The 21937-nt window shown below is 37.7% G+C and overlaps 1 protein-coding gene across 1 annotated transcript in view; it reads left to right on the top strand.

Moving 5' to 3' along the window:
- LOC136013398 (FRAS1-related extracellular matrix protein 2-like) overlaps positions 1–21937 on the top strand; it is a 114630-nt gene that overhangs the window by 87649 nt on the left and 5044 nt on the right. The window contains exons 15-23 of the mRNA XM_065677161.1: positions 1977–2108; positions 2765–3096; positions 11310–11502; positions 13802–13906; positions 15067–15194; positions 15280–15414; positions 17949–18075; positions 19247–19434; positions 20360–20506. Of these exons, the coding sequence (XP_065533233.1) occupies positions 1977–2108; positions 2765–3096; positions 11310–11502; positions 13802–13906; positions 15067–15194; positions 15280–15414; positions 17949–18075; positions 19247–19434; positions 20360–20506 (1487 nt within the window). The remainder of the gene's footprint in view (positions 1–1976; positions 2109–2764; positions 3097–11309; positions 11503–13801; positions 13907–15066; positions 15195–15279; positions 15415–17948; positions 18076–19246; positions 19435–20359; positions 20507–21937) is intronic.

The following is a 21937-nucleotide window of genomic DNA, read 5'->3' as shown; positions in this document are numbered from 1 at the left end:
CATAGACGAGTCTTTTCATGGTTGAGGTATTCATAATGTTTAGCCTTCTTTTTCTGATTCCGTCTTTGTCTCTCTCTGATTGTCTGATACCAAATCACTACTGAATTGATGCTGCATTCCCTCAGGCAGCAGTTACTGCAATTTGCTTCCTTTGCCCAGTCAACACTTTTCATGAAACTCATACTGAATAATGTTGTGAAGCAGAGGTGAAGAACTGACATGCACAAAGTACAGTCTGATAGCATATGCTATTTTGTAGTAGAAGTCACAGATACTTTTGTTTATTGTATAACGTGGAGAATGAGTAATCAGCAACCAATTACAGACCATTGTATTTTACTACCCTTTTGCTGTTGTTTTTACGTTCTTTGTGTCATCTATGCTGCTTTTATATGTACATTAAGTCTTCTGGGTTTTGTGAGATCTTACAGTAGATAAATTACAGGATTTTTCATTTGAAACATAATTTTAATTTCCTTGGCCTTTCCAACTAAATATTGTTAACATTTTATTTCCAACTAAGTTAGGGCTTTAACAAGCTTAATGGATGGATTTTCTATGTATTTATTCCTATCGTTTATTCCACATTTTGGCTGTAGACTCAAGTCACCTTTGTTTGTGCTATCAGGAATCCTACAAGCCAAAGAGGACAAGGCTAATTAACTCAGGCTCAGGACTTCATTGTCATGCATATATTGCTTCCAGTACCAAAGCTAACTTATGATGCGAAAGTCAACAATACTGAAGATCATGTGCAATAAAAAAGAAATTATTAGATGCTATTTTGAAAAAAGTGCAATGATCAAAGCAACTTGCCAAAACCCTGTATATTTTGAGCTTTGGAGATGCTTGACCTGCAGTGCATAGACCAAATTCTCAGAAGTCAGATTGTGCAAAAAAATGTATTTAGCCTCTTTAGTACATCTTTCTTGCATTTAAGAAAAACAAACAAAGCTATTGTGTGCAGAAGAGAATTTATTTTTCATCATGCCCGAAGTTTCCAACTTGGAGTGTTGAGACAGATGAGGCCCACCAGAACTGATAAATTCTCCAAAAGGAGAGCCCTGCATTCTCTTTCTTGTAATCCCTCAAAGATGGGCAAAGAGCAGAACATGGGTGAAGGAAACTGGTGATTTTCCACATCTGCTGGTTTCTTTGGCCATCACATGTCAATGTGCTATGATTCTTGTGGCCAGAATGCAGACGCTTCTCCATTGAACTATACAACCAGAAGTTGCATATATATCAGATCATATTATTGCAAACCTAATCTTCTGGTCCTACAAACCAGGACTAATGATGGAACAGGTTGAAATAACACTGGAAAGGATTGCCAAAAAAAGTTATAGATTCTTCTTTCTTGGAGAAATTAAAAATTCAACTGAACAAGGCCTTGAGCAACTTGACCTGACTTTGAAGCTGGCTTTACTTTGAGTGCAGTATTTCTAAAGATCCTTTGACACAATTATTCTGACTACATTTTGGTCACTAATGAAACAGGAGGCTCATGGATTCCTGTGAAGGTATGTATAGGTCCAAATCCCAATCCTGAGCCAAAACAAACTGAACACTGATCAGTTATCTTCTGTTAAGTATGTATGTGCTTAAAAGGGTGGGAGGAATTAAAGTGTATGCCTCTGAGGATCTCTGTAAGAAAGTATGGCACTTGACACTGACTTTGCAAGCATGCTTGATACATGCAACTGAAAATGTACAGGTGCAGTATCATCACTTGTTTCTGAAAATGTGGTCCAGTTGATCTGGATGATTTCTACTTGAATCCTCTTTTGCATTAATTCCTGTTCAAACCTCGGTAAATGCTGCTGAAAAGGGTTTACCTGTTGTTAAAGAAAATTCTCCTTGTTTTAGGAACTTGTACAGTGAAAAAAAGTACATCTAAAAATAGTGCAAAGGAAAGTATAGATTATAGCCTCTGGATATCAAAATATAAAGTTATTTTCTCTTTTTTCCATCAGGTCTTTGTCAGCCTCGTGTGTCAGGAGTAGTTGGAGCAGAACCCTTCTCTGCCAAATTGCGGTATACTGGCCCAGAAGATCCTGATTATGCCAACTTCATCAAATTGACAGTCACAATGCCACATATTGATGGTATGATATAATCAGCTAATCAGCTGTGGAGTTGAGAGAATTCATAAAACAAGCTCTTATTTGAGCTTTTATTTTATTGGTCATGTTATTTATTTTATTTATTGTTTTTGAGCTTTTATTTTATTGGTCATGTTATTTTAAATAGCCATGTGGGACCAGAGAAAAGCTTGATGTATGTACAAGTGCAGTTTGCAACAAGGTGCATAAGATACTGTGTTAATACATAGTCTTTGATCTGAAGACTGTTTTCAGATTAATTGCATAGTTTACAGAAATTTGGCTAAGTCTACACTTTATAAAACTCCTTTGAAATGCATACAGATATACCAAAGAAGAATTTATTTATTAAAAGACATAAAGCCATTTAATTACTACATGTCTCTGAAAAATATCACACAAAATCCTGACTGAAAATTATGTTGGAAATTTAAAAAAATTATATTTGGCATTCATATTACAAAGACACAATTACTGTGGAGAAGTCTCATATATACATAGCGTATCAACTTTCTCTGAATTCTAAAGTCCGTTAATTGCTGTATGTGCAAAATGTAGAATCACTGCATAGCTTGCTTAGTGTTTGACAAATTTTGGCTAAATTAAGCAGCTCTGAACACTGAAATTTAGTTATAGTGCTATAAATTAATGTTTTTTAGGCATGCTGCCTGTTATTTCTACAAGAGAGCTCTCCAACTTTGAGCTGACACTTAGCCCTGATGGAACTAGAGTTGGAAATCATAAATGCTCCAACTTGTTGGATTACACAGAAGTGAAGACCCACCATGGTTTCTTAACTGATGCTACCAAAAATCCAGATGTGATTGGAGAGACCATTCCGTATCAATACAGCCCGATAATTAGAGGATTCAATACCTTACGCTTCTACCGCAATCTGAATCTGGAAGCCTGTTTATGGGAGTTTGTTAGCTATTATGACATGTCTGAGCTCCTCACAGATTGCGGAGGCACCATTGGGACAGACGGACAGGTATGAAGCTGTAACTTGATTTTTTACTATGTTCTTAAAGTGAAAGATTTCCTTGATAATGCATCTATGCCTATAGAAATAAGTGGGGTTAGAATTAATTTAGTTGAAAAGTAGTTGGTTTTTCTTTCTTAGACTTCCCCCAAGGTTAGTTTGTTTCTTAAAGCTATTAATATTCACTAAATATCAATAAGCTATATGTGAAATCCATGTCTGATTGAAGTTAAGAGAATAATTTAGTCTGAAGGAAATTTGCTGTGAATTTCTCCCAATATGATTTTGAAGTATTTTAGGACAAATCAATCCTACTTTTATTGTATAGTGACCCACCTTAGTCTTTTCTTAAAATAAAAGCCTAAAGGATTGCTCTTAGCATATTTATACTACTGGGATATATATATATATATACACACACATATATAGATATAGAAATACACTGAATTACTATTAGTCATGGTGTATCTTTAAAAAGAGTTTAAAAAATATTGTGAAGACCCTTCTTGCTGGTAACAAGAGACTGCAATGTCCTACCAGGTTCTTGCCTCTGCTCAGCTCTTGCTCACTGGGTAGCAAGACCCACCAGTGCAGACAGCACAGTATCTCACATTACCCAGCAAAAAATTCCTTGGTCAGGAAGTCAGGAAGCAAAGAGAAGCTGCCGATACAGAATGTCTGAAGAACAGACCTGTGAAAGTGGTTGGGAGTTAAAACAAAGAGATTGGGGAGATCTTCAGGTGTCCTTTGGAGAATTATTTCTAGAAATATTTCTAGAAATCCATATGTGGAAGCAAAAAGGGCGCAGGATTTCTTCTGGTGCAGTGGCAGTGATGCTAATCCCTTGTATTAACTACTACATAAATCTGTCTGATCCCACTCAGGCTCTAAAGTACAAAAGCTATGAAGATCAATCCTTTATGACATGGAAAATTCTTTTTGGGGAATAATCATACAGGCTGGAAGAAAGACTGGAAATGCAGTACCTCATTTCAGAGAAGTCTATCCATGGCATCATAGCTGTGTGGTAAAGCTAAATCACTTTCCTGGCTCTCTTTTAAGCCAATGTGGAAAGGATGAGGCCACTGTGTGAAATGGCCATAATTTCTCAGCTTTGTAACAGATGTTCATTTTGCCAAGGCCCCTTCTTCTTCTCAGACCTCAGTAGACTTATATGTGCAAATTCTTATTTTGTCAGTCCCAAATGATAGGAGGCCTTAACAGATGAGAAAAGTGTGTCATTGTTGAAAGGAACCTATGGTCATGTGCAACAGCAAGACTATTCTACTACTAAAAGCATAGGTGTAATGGACATATAGATAGCTAATCAGATAAGTTGATTTTTCTCTCTGTTTTTAAATTCTTTTTCTCTTTTATACTTACACACCTAAAGTCCACCTTCCTGTGTGAGTGTCCGCAGATGATCATGCAGTTTGCTGGACAAGAAATTGCACCAGGCTGTCTCTAGCCTTGGTTAACTTCCTAGCATTCTACCCCTTTAACTAGAGATTTCATATTCTGTAAATTATAAGAAGAGAACAAAATGGAGCTTCTGTTCTTCTTAGATACAAAGTCTGTGGTGGATCTGTCATCTCAGTGCTCTATCATAAGTTCTGGCTCCTGTTTGTTATAGAGACCAGTTCAAGATCTCTGTCTTGATGCTGGAAGCTCTCCGTTGGTGCATCTGCTTGGGGTTGCCCCTCTGCTACAAGCAGATCCTCCTACAGGTGCATTCCACTGGCACCGTGTACCTCTCAGAGGGAAGGGGAAGGCATGCATGTGTGGGATGTAAACCTTACACATTCCCACAAGATAAAAATGACAGCAGTCTTCACTGTTCTGGAAATTGTTTAATGTCTTCAGCTCATCATTCGTTTTACTATCTCTTTATGCCCGTGCAATATGCAGCTGTATATTATTTTACACACACACAATCATAAGGACATAAGCGCACACAGCTGCCAAGCAGCTGCAACTCCAGTCCTGTGAGCTATGCAAGCCACTTCTGCCACAGTGAAAAGGAAGACTTGATATGAACCCTTTCCATTTTATATACTTTTGTATCCTTTACAGAAAAGATTGAATAGCTGGTTTAGACAAATGTGTGTCTAAATAAAACCTACGTATGTCTAGATGCATATAAACAGAGGAGAAAATAAGCACTATTACTATATTTTAGTAAATAAAAAGAACTAATATTCGATTGTGAAGGACATGTATAAATGGTAATGTGACCAGGAAAGATAGTTGTACTTGCTTTAAGCTCCAAAAGTGTTATGTGCTTTAGGTAAGATCACTCATTTAAAAGCAGAAAGGGATGAACATGAGCTATGAGAGCTATTAAACTGCAGCTGAAGTCATCCTTTAGTGCCTTGTAGGTTATGGCTAAAAGGTTACAGTGTATTAAGTGAAATATCAAGCTGAATTACTTCTAGCAGCAAAGCATTGCCCTGAAGCCAGTATGCGCTTCGCTGCCCTCCCTGTTTCCCCACCTCCATTTAATTCTTCTCCAGGTTTGGTCTTTATCTTCACATGACCCCCTCCAACTGAGAGGGGAGACAGTCAATGCCCTATCTCTGTGGTTGTCACCATTGTTGTTTTTTTCTCCTTCAGTGAACAATTAATAATCCTCCTCTGTGACAGTAAAGCTGGCAGCTATGGTTTTCACCATGGATTTTAGCATACAAAGGAAGGTTAAGTTCTATTATACAGACAGAACAGATAGATTAAAAAAACTCCACTCTTATGACATCCTGCTACCATTGCCAACTTAATAGCTTTAATTTACCAGATATTTTGGCTAGATCTTTAAGCTCAAAATTCTGTTTCTTGATTCTAAATCTCAAGTACCTGTATGGTCAAACAAAGGCAGCACTGTTGACTGAGATATTTCACAAAAGAAACTGTCAATATATTGTGTGATGGGGACCTCCACTTTATGGGAGCTCTTCCTATGCTAGGGGAAGAAGATGAGCTTCAGTCAACAAGAAGTGAGTTCGGAGACCTGCAGCTGGTGTAGCAGTGCTCGTACTTTACTGCAAGCTGCAGCTGTCTTAGCCAGTTCCCATGAACTCATGAACTGTCATAATACATACAGAGAAGGTCTTAGTTTTCTTTTTTTTTTTCTTTGAGACCTTTTGCTCGTGACCCATTCTCTTTCTCAATTACTCTGTGCATGAGCAAATCCTGTGTGAGTTAGATGCAGCACTCTTTTCAGTATACAGCTTGACGCTTTGTTCCTGGGGTCTGTCCTTATTCACCACAACTTGAGAAGTCAGGCGCTTAGGCATCTAAATATGGATTTAGATGTGCAGCTTAAAGAATGTATATTTAAAAATAAAGGCCTAGTCCTCTTTAAATGTAGCTAGTTCTTTTGGATTATAGTTCTGTTCTGGTTAAAGTCAAGGTCAGATTTTATAATTAGCAGCAACAGTTTTCTTTTGGCCAACCTGCAATAAGGCTAAATTTCAGTGTCTGTCTTTAAAAACATGTATGTCTTAAAAATATGGAACTCACCCACCTGAGGGCTATCTTCCTGTATTTTTTGGGCAATTAATAAAGGTTATTAGACTTTACTTCATGGGGACATGTCAAGTACTACAGACATCTCACATTCTCAAGACACATGTGCTAGGACAACGCCAGATATTCATGAAACACAGTTAAAAAAAGGGAATAGTGAAAACCAAGCAAACAACCATACTTTATTAAAGTATATATTGAAGTGTTGGCCTAGACTTATTTGATAGAGTGTGAAGTATCATTTGATCTCATTTCCTACTGTTTTAGCTGCTTTAGCCACACAGTTTGGCACCTGAAGGCTTCTGTGTGGTTCTGGCCAAGTACCTATATGTGGATGTTGCTTTCCCTAGTCGCAGTCTCTTGCCAGACTTGGCAAAGGGAAGCAAGGAAATTACCATTCAAAAAAAAATTTATTAACAGCAACTAATTAAGCAAGTCTTTGACAGAAACAAGAAGGTGAAGAACATATATAAAAATACTTAAATGTACAGCTTGAGACCTTGAAGCTACTTTAATTGAGTAGTTAAGCAGTTTGGTTTGTTCTTTAATGAAAACGGTTATTTCTGGCCACAGCTGAAAACATCTTTCTTCAAATATGTTCTGTTCACATTTATGCTACACATGTTATGGCACTGGGTGTTTGAAAATCCCATTGGAAAACAAATTTTAAAATTGCCAGTGTGTTGCCACAGCTTCTACAAGCAGCTCACAGAGGTTTTTATTACACTGAAACAGTATCCTTCCAGCTTTAATAGTTCTAAATTTACCAAAATCATACTTTAAGGGGAAAAGTCATCTCTTCTGAAAATCTCACTAGATATGTAAAATGGAAATAGACAGAAATGTCCATTTTCTTATTTTCACATTCAGTTCAGCTGCCACAGTCAAGTTTAAGAAAACCCTGCAACTTGAATTCCCTTGACATGGAAGCTCACTAACAGCCAAACCTTTTTTCTCCAGCTGCAAACACATGCATTTTGTGAGCACTGTGAAGAAAAAACTCCACTGTAAAGTTAATGCACCAGCTGTGTAACAAAGTCAGATGTTATTTTTTTCAAGGAGCTGGCATTTCAAGGCTGTATTGCATTCTCCTCTCCATTCAGACTTCTTTAAACAAACCTGCTTTACATTTCACCTGTGATCTACCTGGCTACATGCCTTCTTGGGGCCAGATCTTAGCTTTACCATATTGGTATTGTGTAAACAGTTAATTGATAACATTGGTAATCTTGTGTGACTCACATTCACAGACAGAACAAGTAAATACAACAGAATATGAGGCTCAGGACAGTTTAGAAAGCAAAAATACAATTTTTAGGAAAAGTTTATTTCAATGGCATATACAATAGAAAACATGAACTTTTGTTATTTCTAATTTCTGATTCTGGTTTTATCAGTACCTACACACAGTGTGCACATGCACAAAACTGCCAAACTCTGCCTTCTGGAAATGCAGGCCAGATAAACAAAACATACTATAAATGTAGAACAGGGTCCAGATCCCAAAGCCTTAACTGGAAATATTTTTTTGTTGTTGTTGTAAATATTCTTACATGTTACATGACAGATTTTCAAACTAATTGGGGCCTGGGGGGTGTTACTTAATGAAGTTTGACAGTTTGCATCAGAAAAGGGAACAAAAGAAGAACACCTATAGAAACTACCATTAGTATTTCCTAAGTCTTAAATGGGAATTGTCAGCATTCAAAAATAGACCTTATGCTCTGTGATAATTTATCTTGCAAAGAAAATACATGAAACTCTACTTCTTATATCAATGTCCAGTGTAAATTTTGTTCTTTCCTCACACACATGAATTTTTAGATGCACTTTGAATGATTTGTGATCCACATTTTTTCATACATTAACTGCAAGAGACTGCTCCCTGCTTGGAAGAATTTTTATGTTCTGTTTTCCCAGGTTCTCCAGAACTGGCATTGTTACAGAGTATTAGACAATTTCCCCAGCTCAGCTGAGGTGTAGCTGTAGTCTGTATTTCTCTCCTGGTATCACAAGGCTAAAAGTCACACCCACTTATTATTGTTCAAAATTAATGAATATAATTTTGTTAGTACAACTGTTAACATCTCCTGTGCACAGCATACGTAGATACATAACGCACCTGTTCTGTCTCTCCACAGCACTTAAACTGATCCCACACTTACACAGCTCTAAGTTACCACTTTGGTTTCATCATGTCACATTGAGATAAAATACGAACAGCTGGCTACTTCCAATAGGCTTTGCAGGCAGTGCTGTAAAGTAAAGATAACTCAATGGAAAGAATGTTTTCTCATGTTCGCCTAAATGGCATTATTAAGAGGGCTAGAGAAGTAAGACTCCTCCATCTGTGTAACACATTCCATCAATTCATTTGTTGGAGGGTCTGCTTGCTTATTGACTCAGTTTTCCTCTGCAGTTAATTTCTTCTTTATTTTTATCGTGTCAAAAAGATCCTCAGTATTTCCTATAGCATATTGTCCTGTGATTTTTCCTTTCTGCCTTCTGAAGTGTAGTATTCCCCTTGTGGCATTTTCATTTCCAGCAAGAAATGAGAGGGGTTTGTATGTTTTAATTTACTGTTAGGAGAGAGAAAACTATTTATTCAGTGATTGTCTGGCTATCAGTATTGTAGGTTTTCCTCCACACTTGCAAATCCATGAGTGCCTGAAGAATGGTTTGTGTGCATAGAAACTCAATCAGCTGGTTTAGCAAGAATTCCTTTCTCTCCTTACGTGCCACAAATCTCACATAAGGGAAACTATAATAATGAAAGCATGTAGACTTTCATAAGTACACAAATAAATCCCCAGGCTGGGGCAACCAGCCTGCTGCCCACACATCTGTCATGGGTTTTGCCAAAAGACAAGAACCTTCTAAATTCTAGGGTTCTAGAAATGGAGACAATTCTTTGGCACCATGGTTTCAGATTTACCTACAGAGCAGTGGTAATGTATGACAAAGGAGCAGTGTTTCAGGCAGACCTGCCCCAGAAGGGATCCTGCTGCTACTTTTTCACCAGCGCAAATGAGCTGATCTCACTAACACTATTCTGTCATTGAAAGGAGGCGAGAAAACCCTAGAATGTGTCTTAGAAACTCCATTAATGGATTGCTTTATGTACAGTGTATGTGAAGAGGCCCTGATACCTTGTACCTGAAAATCAAGAAAAGCTTTGAAAGAAGTTTATTTTCTTTTACTTGAGGTGGCAGACAATACTGAGCTGGAAGGAGTTTTGTGGATCACTGTCCTTAATACTCTATATAATATGGTTCCAACACTAGGAAACTTAACTAGAAAACTAATAGGATTTCATTGCCTCACTGTTCTTGTTGAATGCCACCACACCAAGGGTTAGAAATTCTTCTGATTTCTAGGCTGTATTTGTCATGGCCATCTTATGCCTATTTGTTCCCATGTCAGCACCATCTGTCATCATCAGTGGCCCTCCTCTGTTGTTCACCTCCTGATGTGTATAGACAGCACTTTTATTCCCTCTCAGCCTTTGTTGTACCAGGCTAAACAACCCAGCTATTTTAGACTCCCCTCATCTGATAGTTTTGCCATTCCTGTGTTTACGTTGATTTCTTTTCCTACAGTCTACAATGCAAATCAGGCTTTTTCAAGCATGGATGATCAAAGCTGTTCCAGATAAGCTTTCAATAGTGCTCTGTATAATAGCATGCATGCTCCTAATTTCCACCCCATTCCTCAGTTCATCTTAGGATCATATCACATGGAGAGGGTAGGAAGGTCATAGTTGTGATGTGATCAACTTCGCATACCAAAATTTCTTCCCCTCTGTTGTTTCTAACTGATGTCTTTCATTTCTACCAGAAATCCCTGACACTAGTTGCCATTGCCTTATACTTTTTGCTATAAAATTTCACCTCATTTCAGTCCGGGTCCTCCAGGTCATTAAATTCTCTCTGTGTTAGATTCCAGTCCTCCTCTACATTATCATGAAACATTATGCATGCTTCCTTTCAAGAGGATAATGGACATATATTAAATTTTCTTTCATATACTTTTATTTCTTCCTCATAAGCAAGGTGAATTTCAGATCTTTGACTTCAATGTCTACACATATGTGAATGACTTTTCAATAAGAACACATTTGTTACACTACCAAATGTATTCAGTTCTTGATCCTGTTCCAAGAAATGACAAATGTTCAAGGTTACTCCTGAATCAAAGGCAAACCACGATGCACTGTAGACTTCCACCATAGCTATATTTTTCATAGAAGTGGGAATTCTGTGTTATTACTTGGAACAATTTAGCAAATCCATGTCTGAAATAATTCCTCAGATATCATGCAGATATCCGAAAGATAAACTTGCAACTTAAATAAGACTAAAAGACAATATTTTTGTCTAACTTCAATTTCTCATCCTATACATATGGAGAAGAAACCCCTTTTTTTAAGCCTGACCAAAAAATGATAAGTCAAAATTGAGGGGTCTGTGTTTTTTTAGGAGACATATTCAGTTTGAAATACAAAATGGAACTTGAAGGGACGTAAGCTTAGCTGAAATGTGGTGGTGCTCACTTCATCTGTAATTTGCAAAATGAGAAAATTTGATTCAGTCACAACATTTATTTCAAGTTCTGTCTTCTTTTTCTCTTGCACTCAGATTACCAGTGCAATGCTGTCTTCAATGAACAATAACCTAAATAAATAAATTTGATTTTTATAGGTTCTCAATCTAGTACAGTCCTATGTCACGCTGAGAGTCCCCTTGTACGTCTCATATGTCTTCCACTCCCCGGTGGGTGTAGGAGGCTGGCAGCATTTCGACTTACAGTCAGAGCTTCGGCTGACTTTCGTGTATGACACTGCCATCCTGTGGAAGGATGGGATCGGTAGCCCACCTGAAGCAGAGCTCCAAGGTGAGTGTTGGATTTCTTTGTGTTGAACTCATAAGAGTTCTGTTACTAAGAATATAATGTGCACACAGTAGGATGATTTTTTAATAATTCTAATACTAAAAATTAGTAGTATATCACTTATCATCAGTTGCAAACACTGTCATATCCTAGCACTCACAGTTCTCTGCGGGGGTGTTTAGAGTAAAGTTGACATCAGTTTTGTTACGCAGAAAGATAATTTTCTTGTTGAAGTACACATGCAAAAACTAATACATTTATTTATACTCAGAACTTCAAGGTTCATTATGTATCCATATTCTGTTACTACACAAGATGCTTGCACTTCAATGGAAACAAAAAAAAAAAAAACCAACCAAAAACCTTTTCTGTGATATATTTTTCTGGCCATGAATGTACAGTTTCAGAAACTTTTGATATATTGAACACATTAACTGTGAAACATTCAAAAGATATAGGAATAAGTAATGGGTATAATAGCTTATGTGTTAGAGTAGTAAACTGGGAAGCATTCTTTAAATGTGATAGATACTGTCAGTAAGTGTAACTACAATTAATCACAAATCAAACTCTGACATTACAGAATTTATCTTTGCAAAAAAAAAAAATTTTTAAAGTAGAGACATACAGATGTCGGTGAAAATGTATATTTAAACCTATATGCTCATTTGTTCTATTTAGGCAAATTTCTTTGGTACTCATCAACATTAAGCTTATGTGTTCCATATCTGTCTTGGCCTACGGTGGAATACAGGCACCAGAATAGTTATGTATATACGCTTACACAGTTTCAAGACTCCAGTGAACATAAAACCATTCTTTGTTTCTACAAGCCCTGTATATAAGCTACAGAAGTCATTGCTATGTGATTTCTGTCCTCATGTTGAGAACAGTAAATGAGGGTGGCAAGGGGAATCTATAGTGCATGAAGAATGAAGCACATGTCATGCCATGCCTAAAGAATAAGCCACATACCACAAATCATATGATGTACTAGACACTGACTAGCAACCCCATTTAATCCTCAGCTATGTGGCACATCTATGCCACCGTTTTCCTGTCTTTAATGCTTAATATTTTATTTCTCTGTTTAAGGAACTGATGGCCAGCTGTTTGGAGATGCTGAACACTGGCAGCTCTCTTTGACAACAGCTAGAACAAGGCACATGATAAACATAGTGAGGCAGTGGAGGACAGACCCCCAACATATCCCAAACTGATCTGGGCAGTATTTTCTCACTCTGCAGCCTTGTACAATGAGCAGCTGTTTTTCTGGGCAGGGAAGGGTTAACTAATCTCCAATTTATTTCCATGCCTCTGGATAGATATAATTGTTCTACTTATATTCTACATATGACTGTAAAGCAGTCAGGGTCTTCTAAAGCCATATTTCATACATGTATATATATTTCTGATGTACCAATAAATGTAATTGGTAGAAGTGTTTTTGTATGGGTGCTATACATTCACATTGGTGAGGGTGTTAGGTTTCTGACACATTCATGGAGGAACATTCCTCTTTCCTTCTTGCTCCTGGCAAGCAGAATGGTGGTACATCTCTGGCTGTCTGTAAAGCAGCACTGGAGGAAACGCCTGAACTCTGAAGCTTTGCAGAACTCTAGAGAAAAAAAAGACTTAGCTGCAAGCTACAGCAATAAACCTCTTCTGACATACAAACAAGAATTTGTAACCTGAAATTAGGAAAGAGTAGGCCCATGTCTTGGGCCAGATTCATGCCAGAGATTGCAATGCAAAGTCTGTCAGAATGAGTTTCACAGATTCAAGCACCCTCAAACAGATTGCCATGGAAGCCACAACCAACAGCTGGTGTGTGATACCTTGAGATAATAGATAGGAAGGCACTGATAAAAAGTATCTCTGGAGCAGCTTTCATTGGTAGGAGTCAGCTTGAATACCTAGTGAAAACGTAAGTATTCTTTCTTCTGTAGAACCTGCTGGCAGCTCACCATGCTATTACCCGAACACAAGCACTGACTGTGCTGTGGACTTTTGCTTACTGGAGCGGCTGTGTGGGTCCATGATAACACGTAAAACCATGACTTTGCAGGGAAGTTCAGTATATGCTTTGGAAAGCTGAAGCATTGTGAAAACTCTAGGCCCCACTGTGTAAATTCTTGCTCAAGAAGAATCTTGAGTCAACCCAAAAGGTACCATTAGGCAGCCTCCCAGACAACTTACATGACAAGGGGAAATTAAAGAGTGGGGTTGGTGTTTCACAGAAGTGTGATTTATTTGCCATCTGCAAGTGGAATAAAATTTGTAAATTGGTTTCTGCTGCCAGGTTCCCTGTACCCAACCAGCATGCGTATTAGTGAAGAGGGGCGCTTGGTTGTCAACTTCAAGACCGAAGCCCGATTTCATGGTCTGTTTGTGATGTCTCATCCCGGTAAGCTTAATCTACGCTTTAGCAATACTATAAAAGCAAAGACACCCCTCCATATTCACTTTTCTTATTTCTGCTACGAATATGTGATTTTTTTAATGTACTGTGCTCTTCAGATGGGATTTTTCCCATCTGAAAATGGAAAGTAAGGGATTTCTTACTTGCTGTTGATGACTGTATTCCGATTGTCTAACTTAATGAAATATACATGAATCTGGTGGAAATAAGATGATTCTGCTTGATGAAAAGCCTGGCTTACAAAAGATAAAGATCTAGGCCATTGTGTTCACTAGGGATCTATAAGTGTATGTCTTTAATCCAAAAGCTATTATTAATTATTCACTTATGTTGCCCTAGGAATGTAGATAGCATTAAAATTTATTTGATAACTTGAAACCTTTCTAAGTTATTTAAACCTTTTTTCAGAGAGTAAGAAGTCTTGTATGAGCATTGTATCACTCTGTTAATAAAACATTCTCACTGCCATTCAGTTAGTCATTGCTGAGGACCTGATCCTGCAATTTAATCTGTTTAAACCCCACTACCTTTATTCAGAATACAGACTTAAATCTGAGCATGAATGCCAGCTACAGAAAAGATTATCTAACTAAATTAAATCTGCTGAGCAATAATGAGAACTGAACAATAATGAGAAGGGACAAAATCATTCTAAGAAATCTCTTTTAGTTTAAGTCATTTTTATTAACCTTTGAAACTCCTTCATAGTGCCTCTACTTCTTCTCAGCTGTCTTCTAGCATGTTAGGTTTTGTCTTTCAGGCAGAGCTGAAAGAGTTACATTGCTTAGAGAAATTATTTTTTGTTCCCTGGGCTGACATTCCAAGTTTAAAACAGGAGGGATTATAGATCTTTGCCATTCCACTCTCACTGTTTTGCCTGTCTGTTAAATTTAATCTTCATACCCTTCTGGTTGTGTAGCCCAAAAGCAACTGTTAATAGACACTTGAGCAAGAATCAAGGGGGCCCAGCTGTGTTGACTGTAATTGATTTTGTTAGTTTCAGTTAATAGAACCCAGTGCCCTGTAAAGGTATTAACATCAGCCATGGCATTATGGTTTATGAATTACTGGGAATGTTTTTCAGGCTCTCAAAGTTTGCAGTGAAACACTAAAGGTGACAAATCTGTCTCTTGACATGTTTCTAGCTTCATCTGTAACATCCATGGTTATGTCTGCTGATCACCCAGGCCTGACGTTTAGCCTTAGCCTCATCCGAAGTGAGCCAACATACAACCAGCCAGTACAGCAGTGGAGCTTTGTTTCAGATTTTGCGGTAAAATCTCAGCCTTCACTCTGTGTTCTGTTTCCCCAGCCTGTTCGGATGTTGGTGGAACACCTGTTTCTCTCTCTCACTTCAGGTTCGAGACTATTCTGGAACATACACTGTGAAGCTGATAGCTTGTACCACTACTCCACATCAGGAGTACAGCCTACCAGTGATATGCAACCCTAGAGACCCGATCACATTTGATCTGGATATCCGATTCCAGCAGGTACCACCCCAGTGATACCTTTGTCATGTTTTCTTTTCAGTTAGATCCCCAAATTGTCTTTGTGGCCTTGTAGAAACTGAATTTACTTGCTTATAAACAAACTGATTCCTAAATTGGTGGGACAGCACATATTCCTCCCCTGTAATGTAACCAGTTCTACCCAACTGGGAAAGGCTAATGTATTACCCCATAGGAAGCTCATTGACATTGGTCTGGGGTACAGCTACTGTGATATGAACTAAACTGTGGGAATTCTTTACTTATCTCTTGGCTTTGGTATAACATAGATTTATCAGATAATTAGGAAAATATAAAACTATTATCAGAAGGTTTTCATCCGATACAAAGGTTAGAGCTAGGTCTCTGGTATTAAAAGCTGAATCTCCAGAGGAGGATTCATTCAGTCCTAAGGTAAGCCTTCTTCACTGACTACAGAGGAAGTATAGGTGGCCAGCACTGGTCTCAGAAGTGACACAAATCCCACCCATAGCAATATGGATCACATGGCAATATGGGAACAAGCAAACAACATACCTTTCATGAAGCCCAGCTGTAAAGTTCTGTAGCTAAGAATAAAATATGGAGAAATTGATTATGCTGTAGGAATCACTGACTGAAAAAAAGTCTGGGGGTTAATGTTGGTTAACAGAACATAAACTGTCACTTTACCAGTGTTATCAATAGGGTTAGTGTGAGCTTGGGGTGTGAAAGGAGGAAGTTATTTCTGGTTTTTGGAGCCAATACAACTAACACTGGAACAGTGTGGCTGTGGTTTCATGCTCATTAATAGTATAGATGTATGCTATTAAATCATCTTACAGTGCAAATCCTATCCAGATCAGTCAGCGATACACAATCACTTTTCTGTTGAATTAGCCAGAGTGCACAAAGGAATGTATGCAGTCTTTATGCTTTGAACTGGCATTATGCCAGCTATGGGATAACAGATGATTCCTGACATGGCATTAAGTCCTAGTGAAGCAGAGAGATGATACATGGTCTGACATGAAACCTGCCTTCTCACAGCTAACCAGCAAAACATTTTGAAAAAGTTTACTTGGAGGGGGTGAGGAGTTTTAAACCAGTTCAGCACTTCAGCTTTTCTTTGGCATTTCTAATCTGCTTCTAGGAACTCTGAAGTAGTTCACAGCAATGCTAAACCACAGCTTGTGTCTGGTCCTAGTATAAACAAGATGATGACAAAGAAAATTTAGAAAAGCTCAAAAATCATTGCAAAATGGGTAAGGTAGGAGAGACCTAACTCTTACCTGGAAGAAGCCTAAGGGACTGACTAAGAAGCTGTGGGACTGTTTAGGCTGTTCAATAGCCTGAACCCCAGACATTTAGAAGAAAGGATTCCAAGAGAATGGAAATGATATTTTTTTAACCACTCTTTCTGTGAAAAGGCTATGGGGGTAGGGCTCCTCTTTCTAAAGAATAGCAATGGGTTTATAAAAGTATTTCAGCTATTCATTCTTCTTGCCAAATCCTGTTGCATTGATAGTCTGGGGACTCTATTGTGAAAAAGAGATTTGAAGAATAAATGTGTCAGATGTAGAACTTGCAGAAGTATTTTCTGTTGGTATTGTTATACCTTATTCCATCAGCCCCTTGTTCATGAGCCAGCAATAATGTTTTCTTTACTGTTTTCCTTCCTTCCTTTCCACACACGTATACATATATATTCATAAATACACATATGTATGTTAGCATTTTTTCATCTGTTTAGCAGCCTCTTGCTCTTTTTTTTTTTTTTTTTTTTTTGAGTGTGTGTGTCTTCCATATTTTTTCCTCAGGTACACTGCATCATTTTGAACTTTGTGCTCTCCCCAGTTCTTCTGTTCACTATACTCTTTCCCTTTTGTTATGCCATGTCCCTGTACAGTTTGCCTTCTAGCTTGCTTTATGGGCCAATGAGAACCTGCTGATGGTGGTATTGATTTATTTTGTTCTTGTAATGTAATCAAAGAAGAACCATAGATAACTGTGTCAAATGTGTAAAGATAAATAATAGCATAAAAAGGTGTGCATTTTCACATGCATGGTCTGATATCCTGCAGCACATCAGAAGATCTTATACTTGCAAATAAATCGTTAGCAATCTGTACTTTCAAATAATTGACAGAGGATCAGAAGCAGAGGTGGGACTTGGATGTAAGAATGAAAACGGGGTAAAGAAAACAGGCTGTGATGAGTCACAGCAGGCAAGTTATTGAGGGAAATATTTTCCTGATGTTACACCCACACATTAGTTACCTTAGGCACCTCCTTGGCTGGGATTTGGAAAAATATGGTGGGAAGAAACAAACCTGGAATCCTATTAAATATCACAGAAGCAGGTAACCCAAATGTTGTATGCACATAAAATTTATAGTGATCTATGACTAGTATGAAGAAATCTTTTTGGTTAAAGTATAATATTGCATGTAGATATGAGGAGCTGCAAAATAAATGTACATGAAGAGAAGATCATGCTATGTTTTAAAAGTTATTAAAGAATCCTTGTTGAAGAGCCTTATGCTGTTGTATTTTAGGTCAGTGACCCAGTGGCTGCTGAGTTCAGCTTGAACACCCAGATGTTCCTTCTCTCCAAAAAGACACTGTGGCTATCTGATGGCTCAATGGGTTTTGGGCAAGAAAGTGATGTTGCTTTCTCAGAAGGTATAATTGTGGACAGATCATATACATTTCATATGTGTTCCATGCTTTCAGGATCGTGTTTCAGTAAAAAACGAGACAGGAGTAAGAATTTGGGCTTGCTGCTTGTAAGCAGTACCAGTACGGTTACAGTACTGGTGCCGCTTCTCATAATCTGAGCACTTTGTAAACATTGTCTGATATTAAGAACACTACTAGCTGATAAATGAATATTACACAGGTTGGTTTTTTTTCTGTGGGTGAGTGTACTGGGTATGGCTGGGATGGAGTTAACTTTCTTAATAGCAGCCACTACGGTGCTCTACTTTGCATCTGTTTCCAAGAGTATTAATAACATGCAAGTGCTTTGGCTGCTACTGAACAGAGCTTGTACAGCATCAAGGCTTTCTCCCTTCTTCCTGTCCTCCACTGAGTAGGCTGGGGGGTGGGAAGATTGATTCACCTGGCACATTTGTCAGTGGATCTACTTCAATCCTTTGCTTTCCTCCTGTACCTCTTTTGCCTGTTTATTACTGTGCCAACACCTTGAATACGTTTCTGTCTTTTGTGATGTATTTGCACAGACTCTTGAACAGCAGGTACCTGGTCTCTCTTTCTCAAAGTGCTCAGTTGCTCCAAATCGTTGTAAAAGCAATGTGATGTTTCTCCTTTCTTACTCCAGATTTTCAAACTTCCTAACCACTTTCTGTCATATGTATCTGACTGCTGCACACAATACACTTTTCTTGCCTGTACAACAATGGCCCACATTATTTGTACAGGTCTGGCAAGCATGCCTTAACTTAAGCATTATTAGACAGCTGAAATACAATTGCACAGTAAGGAACCAAGTCTCAGATAATGTCTGTGTGACTTTTTGTAATGCTCATTTCATTTCTACAGTATTCCAGTCTGACCAAGTAGAAGTAAAACCTTATGCAGCCTGAACAGGATTTTGCTGACATCAAAAATGACATCTCTTTAAGAAGTGCCAGAATTGTCAGGAGGCCAAAACCTCTGCTCTCTGATCATGACCTTTGAAAACACCCTACAGAGGAAGCTGGGTAGCAAGGGGACTTTGGATAAAGTCACATGACACTGCACTAAATTTTTTGACTAGGCTTATTAGCTTAGCCTCAGTACTGTGCTAAATGTTCCAGTGTAATAGAATGTAAACTCTGTGCACTGTTCACAGGTGATATCATATATGGTCGGGTGATGGTGGATCCAGTGCAGAATTTGGGTGATTCCTTCTACTGTAGCATTGAGAAGGTTTTCCTGTGCACAGGAGCTGATGGATATGTACCCAAATATAATCCATCCAACACTGAATATGGGTGCCTTGCTGATTCTCCATCCCTTCTGTACAGGTTTAAGATTGTGGTAAGTGTTCTAATTCTGGGAGGATGCACTTTTTTTTTTTTCCTAACTTATTTTTTATCCAAAACCAACTGTTCTTTAAAATGTTCTCCATGGCACCAAATTTTTGGCTCAAACTCCAGGATAACCGGAGATGTATGAACTGGAGGTATATGAACTCCATGAACTGGTGGTGTATCTTGCCTTTCTACCTCCTGGTTCTATTCTTTATCTTTCTGGGGACTCCTATCATTTAGAGTTTGACCTAAGTCAGAATCCCAAGATAGCTTTTTCTCCGCATTGTCTATACCTGTTGACCATAACGGGAGTCTTAGGAGACATGCAAGTTAAGGACTGGAATTTCTTTTATCTTTAGCCATTACAAATTTAATGTATAATTTAAAGTTAGTAATCCAATTTGCCTCTAATCCATAGGGAAAGAGAGATACCTCTAATGATGGCTTAGAATATCTGAGATTATTTCCCTTCTGAAAACAGAGTAAACCTGAACGACTACAGATCTGTTGCCCTACTTTTAGAAATTTAACTTGAAGTAAGATGATTGTCTAATTGTCTAAACTAATTTATATGAGTATCTATTCACAGAAATTAAAGTTAGTTTCTTTAAACTGGGAAATAGACTTAACTACTTTTTTTTTTTTCAGACCACATGCATATATATTTTTTATTTTAGAAATGTTGCTGTGATTATTCTCTAGTGTATCCCCTTGGATTTCAACAAAAAATCATTCAGGGAAAAGGTTAAACAGAAGTTAGTACAAGTCAGGTGTGACCGCAGCTTCTCATGTCTTTTCTCTTGGTATTACAATGGATTGCATAAAACAATTCATTCATTGTGTATAAATATTAGAACTGAAAAAGAAGAAATAAACTAGAATAAATAAATCCATGTTTTACTAACTGTATTTTTCCCTCCATTGCTATGTAGGACAAAGCTCAGCCAGAGACACAAGCCACAAGCTTTGGAAATGTGCTTTTTAATGCAAAACTTGCAATAGATGATCCTGAAGCAATTCCATTAGTTAAACAGCCAGGGTCTGATGGATTTAAAGTAGACTCAACTCCTCTATTTCAGGTATGATTTCTGTAGCTTATTAGCAAGAGCACTGTACCAAGAAAGAAATACTTGCACAAGAACTGCTGTCAACAGTAAGTCATATTGAAGCCAATAGATTTATTCTGATTCCAGTGACAGTCAAACAGGATTATAAATGCTTAAAAATGTCTATAATATAATATCTGGAGCACTTATTAAGAGATTTTAGTGAGAATACTAGGTTTTTCCCTTGCTTAACTCCACATTCTAACCAGAAATTATACAAATTATTCTTATGTGTTTCTTCTAAGGCCTTGAAAAATTTCTTGTTACACAGCATTGTTTTATTGCTTCCAATCTCACCTGTCAAAGATAAAAAGGAAAAGAATCATAGGCATTTATAAAGAATTGACTAAAAATGTAGTTATTACTCAGCATTTTCTATGTAATCTCTTCCTTGCAAGTTTGCCCATCGTGAAACATCTAAGCACTGGAAATCCTAGAAACTGACAACTAAAGAGTAAAACTCTTTAATTAGATATAATCCTTCAGCTGTGTGCATTCATCCTTTTGATCAGTGTAACCCGGTCAGGAATTATTTCTTCATTATTTGTCTCTTAGATATTTGCAAAGCTACATGCAAAACTCAAGTGTATGAATTAGTAGAAAAAATACTGAGACTTCAGTTAGGCTAAATTAGACTTCAGGAGACTTTAATATTAATCCTGGCCACTTCGGTATTAAAGGTTCTGTTGCAAGCAATGAAATATTTAAGAGAACAGCCAATTTAACAGTAGAAAAAGAGTTTTATAACCTGCCCCCATGAAAATTAAATCTCTTTTTTGTTATGCGAAGATTCCATTTCCAAATCCAGTAGTTTATGGCCCTCATTCTGTCAAAAGATTGTAAATTTGAAGAAACAACCATATATCTTGAAAAAGGCTTGGAAAAAACAAGAGTAAAATAGAAAATGCGTTATTCATCACAATTATAGAACTTGGCTGCAGCCACTGAAATTATCAGACAGTTGCTTTAAGACTGTATTCAGACAATCCTACTGGACCTTGTGGAAGCCAAATTTATTAATGTATCCTGAAAAGAGAAGACAAATTCGAGAAAGAGAACATCATCTAATGCAGACTGTGTGCAATCACAGAAAGGATGAGGCTGTCAAGGACCTCTGGAGATTCTCTGTTCTAACCTCCTGCTTAAAGCCAGTTGCCCAGGTCTGTGACCAGTTGGATTTTTAGTAACTCCAAGGGTGAAGATTCCACAGCTTCCCTGTTGCAATGTTCAATCACCCTGACAGTTTAAAATTCTTTCTTATGTTTAAATGGAACTAGAGACACAGCCAGGGCCTAGTCAGCTAGCAATTAGGCCTGGGATGTTCTCTTTTGTGAACTGTCTACAGCTGAGGTTCTTTTGATGGCCATTGGTACTAACAGTACCAAAAAGTTGCCAGGGCTACAC

The sequence above is a fragment of the Lathamus discolor genome, chromosome 4 (genome assembly GCF_037157495.1).
Source record: "Lathamus discolor isolate bLatDis1 chromosome 4, bLatDis1.hap1, whole genome shotgun sequence".
Classification (NCBI taxonomy): Eukaryota; Metazoa; Chordata; class Aves; order Psittaciformes; family Psittacidae; genus Lathamus; species Lathamus discolor.
The sequence above is the reverse complement of the archived record's forward strand: the minus strand, read 5'-3'. Positions and strand labels throughout refer to the sequence as shown.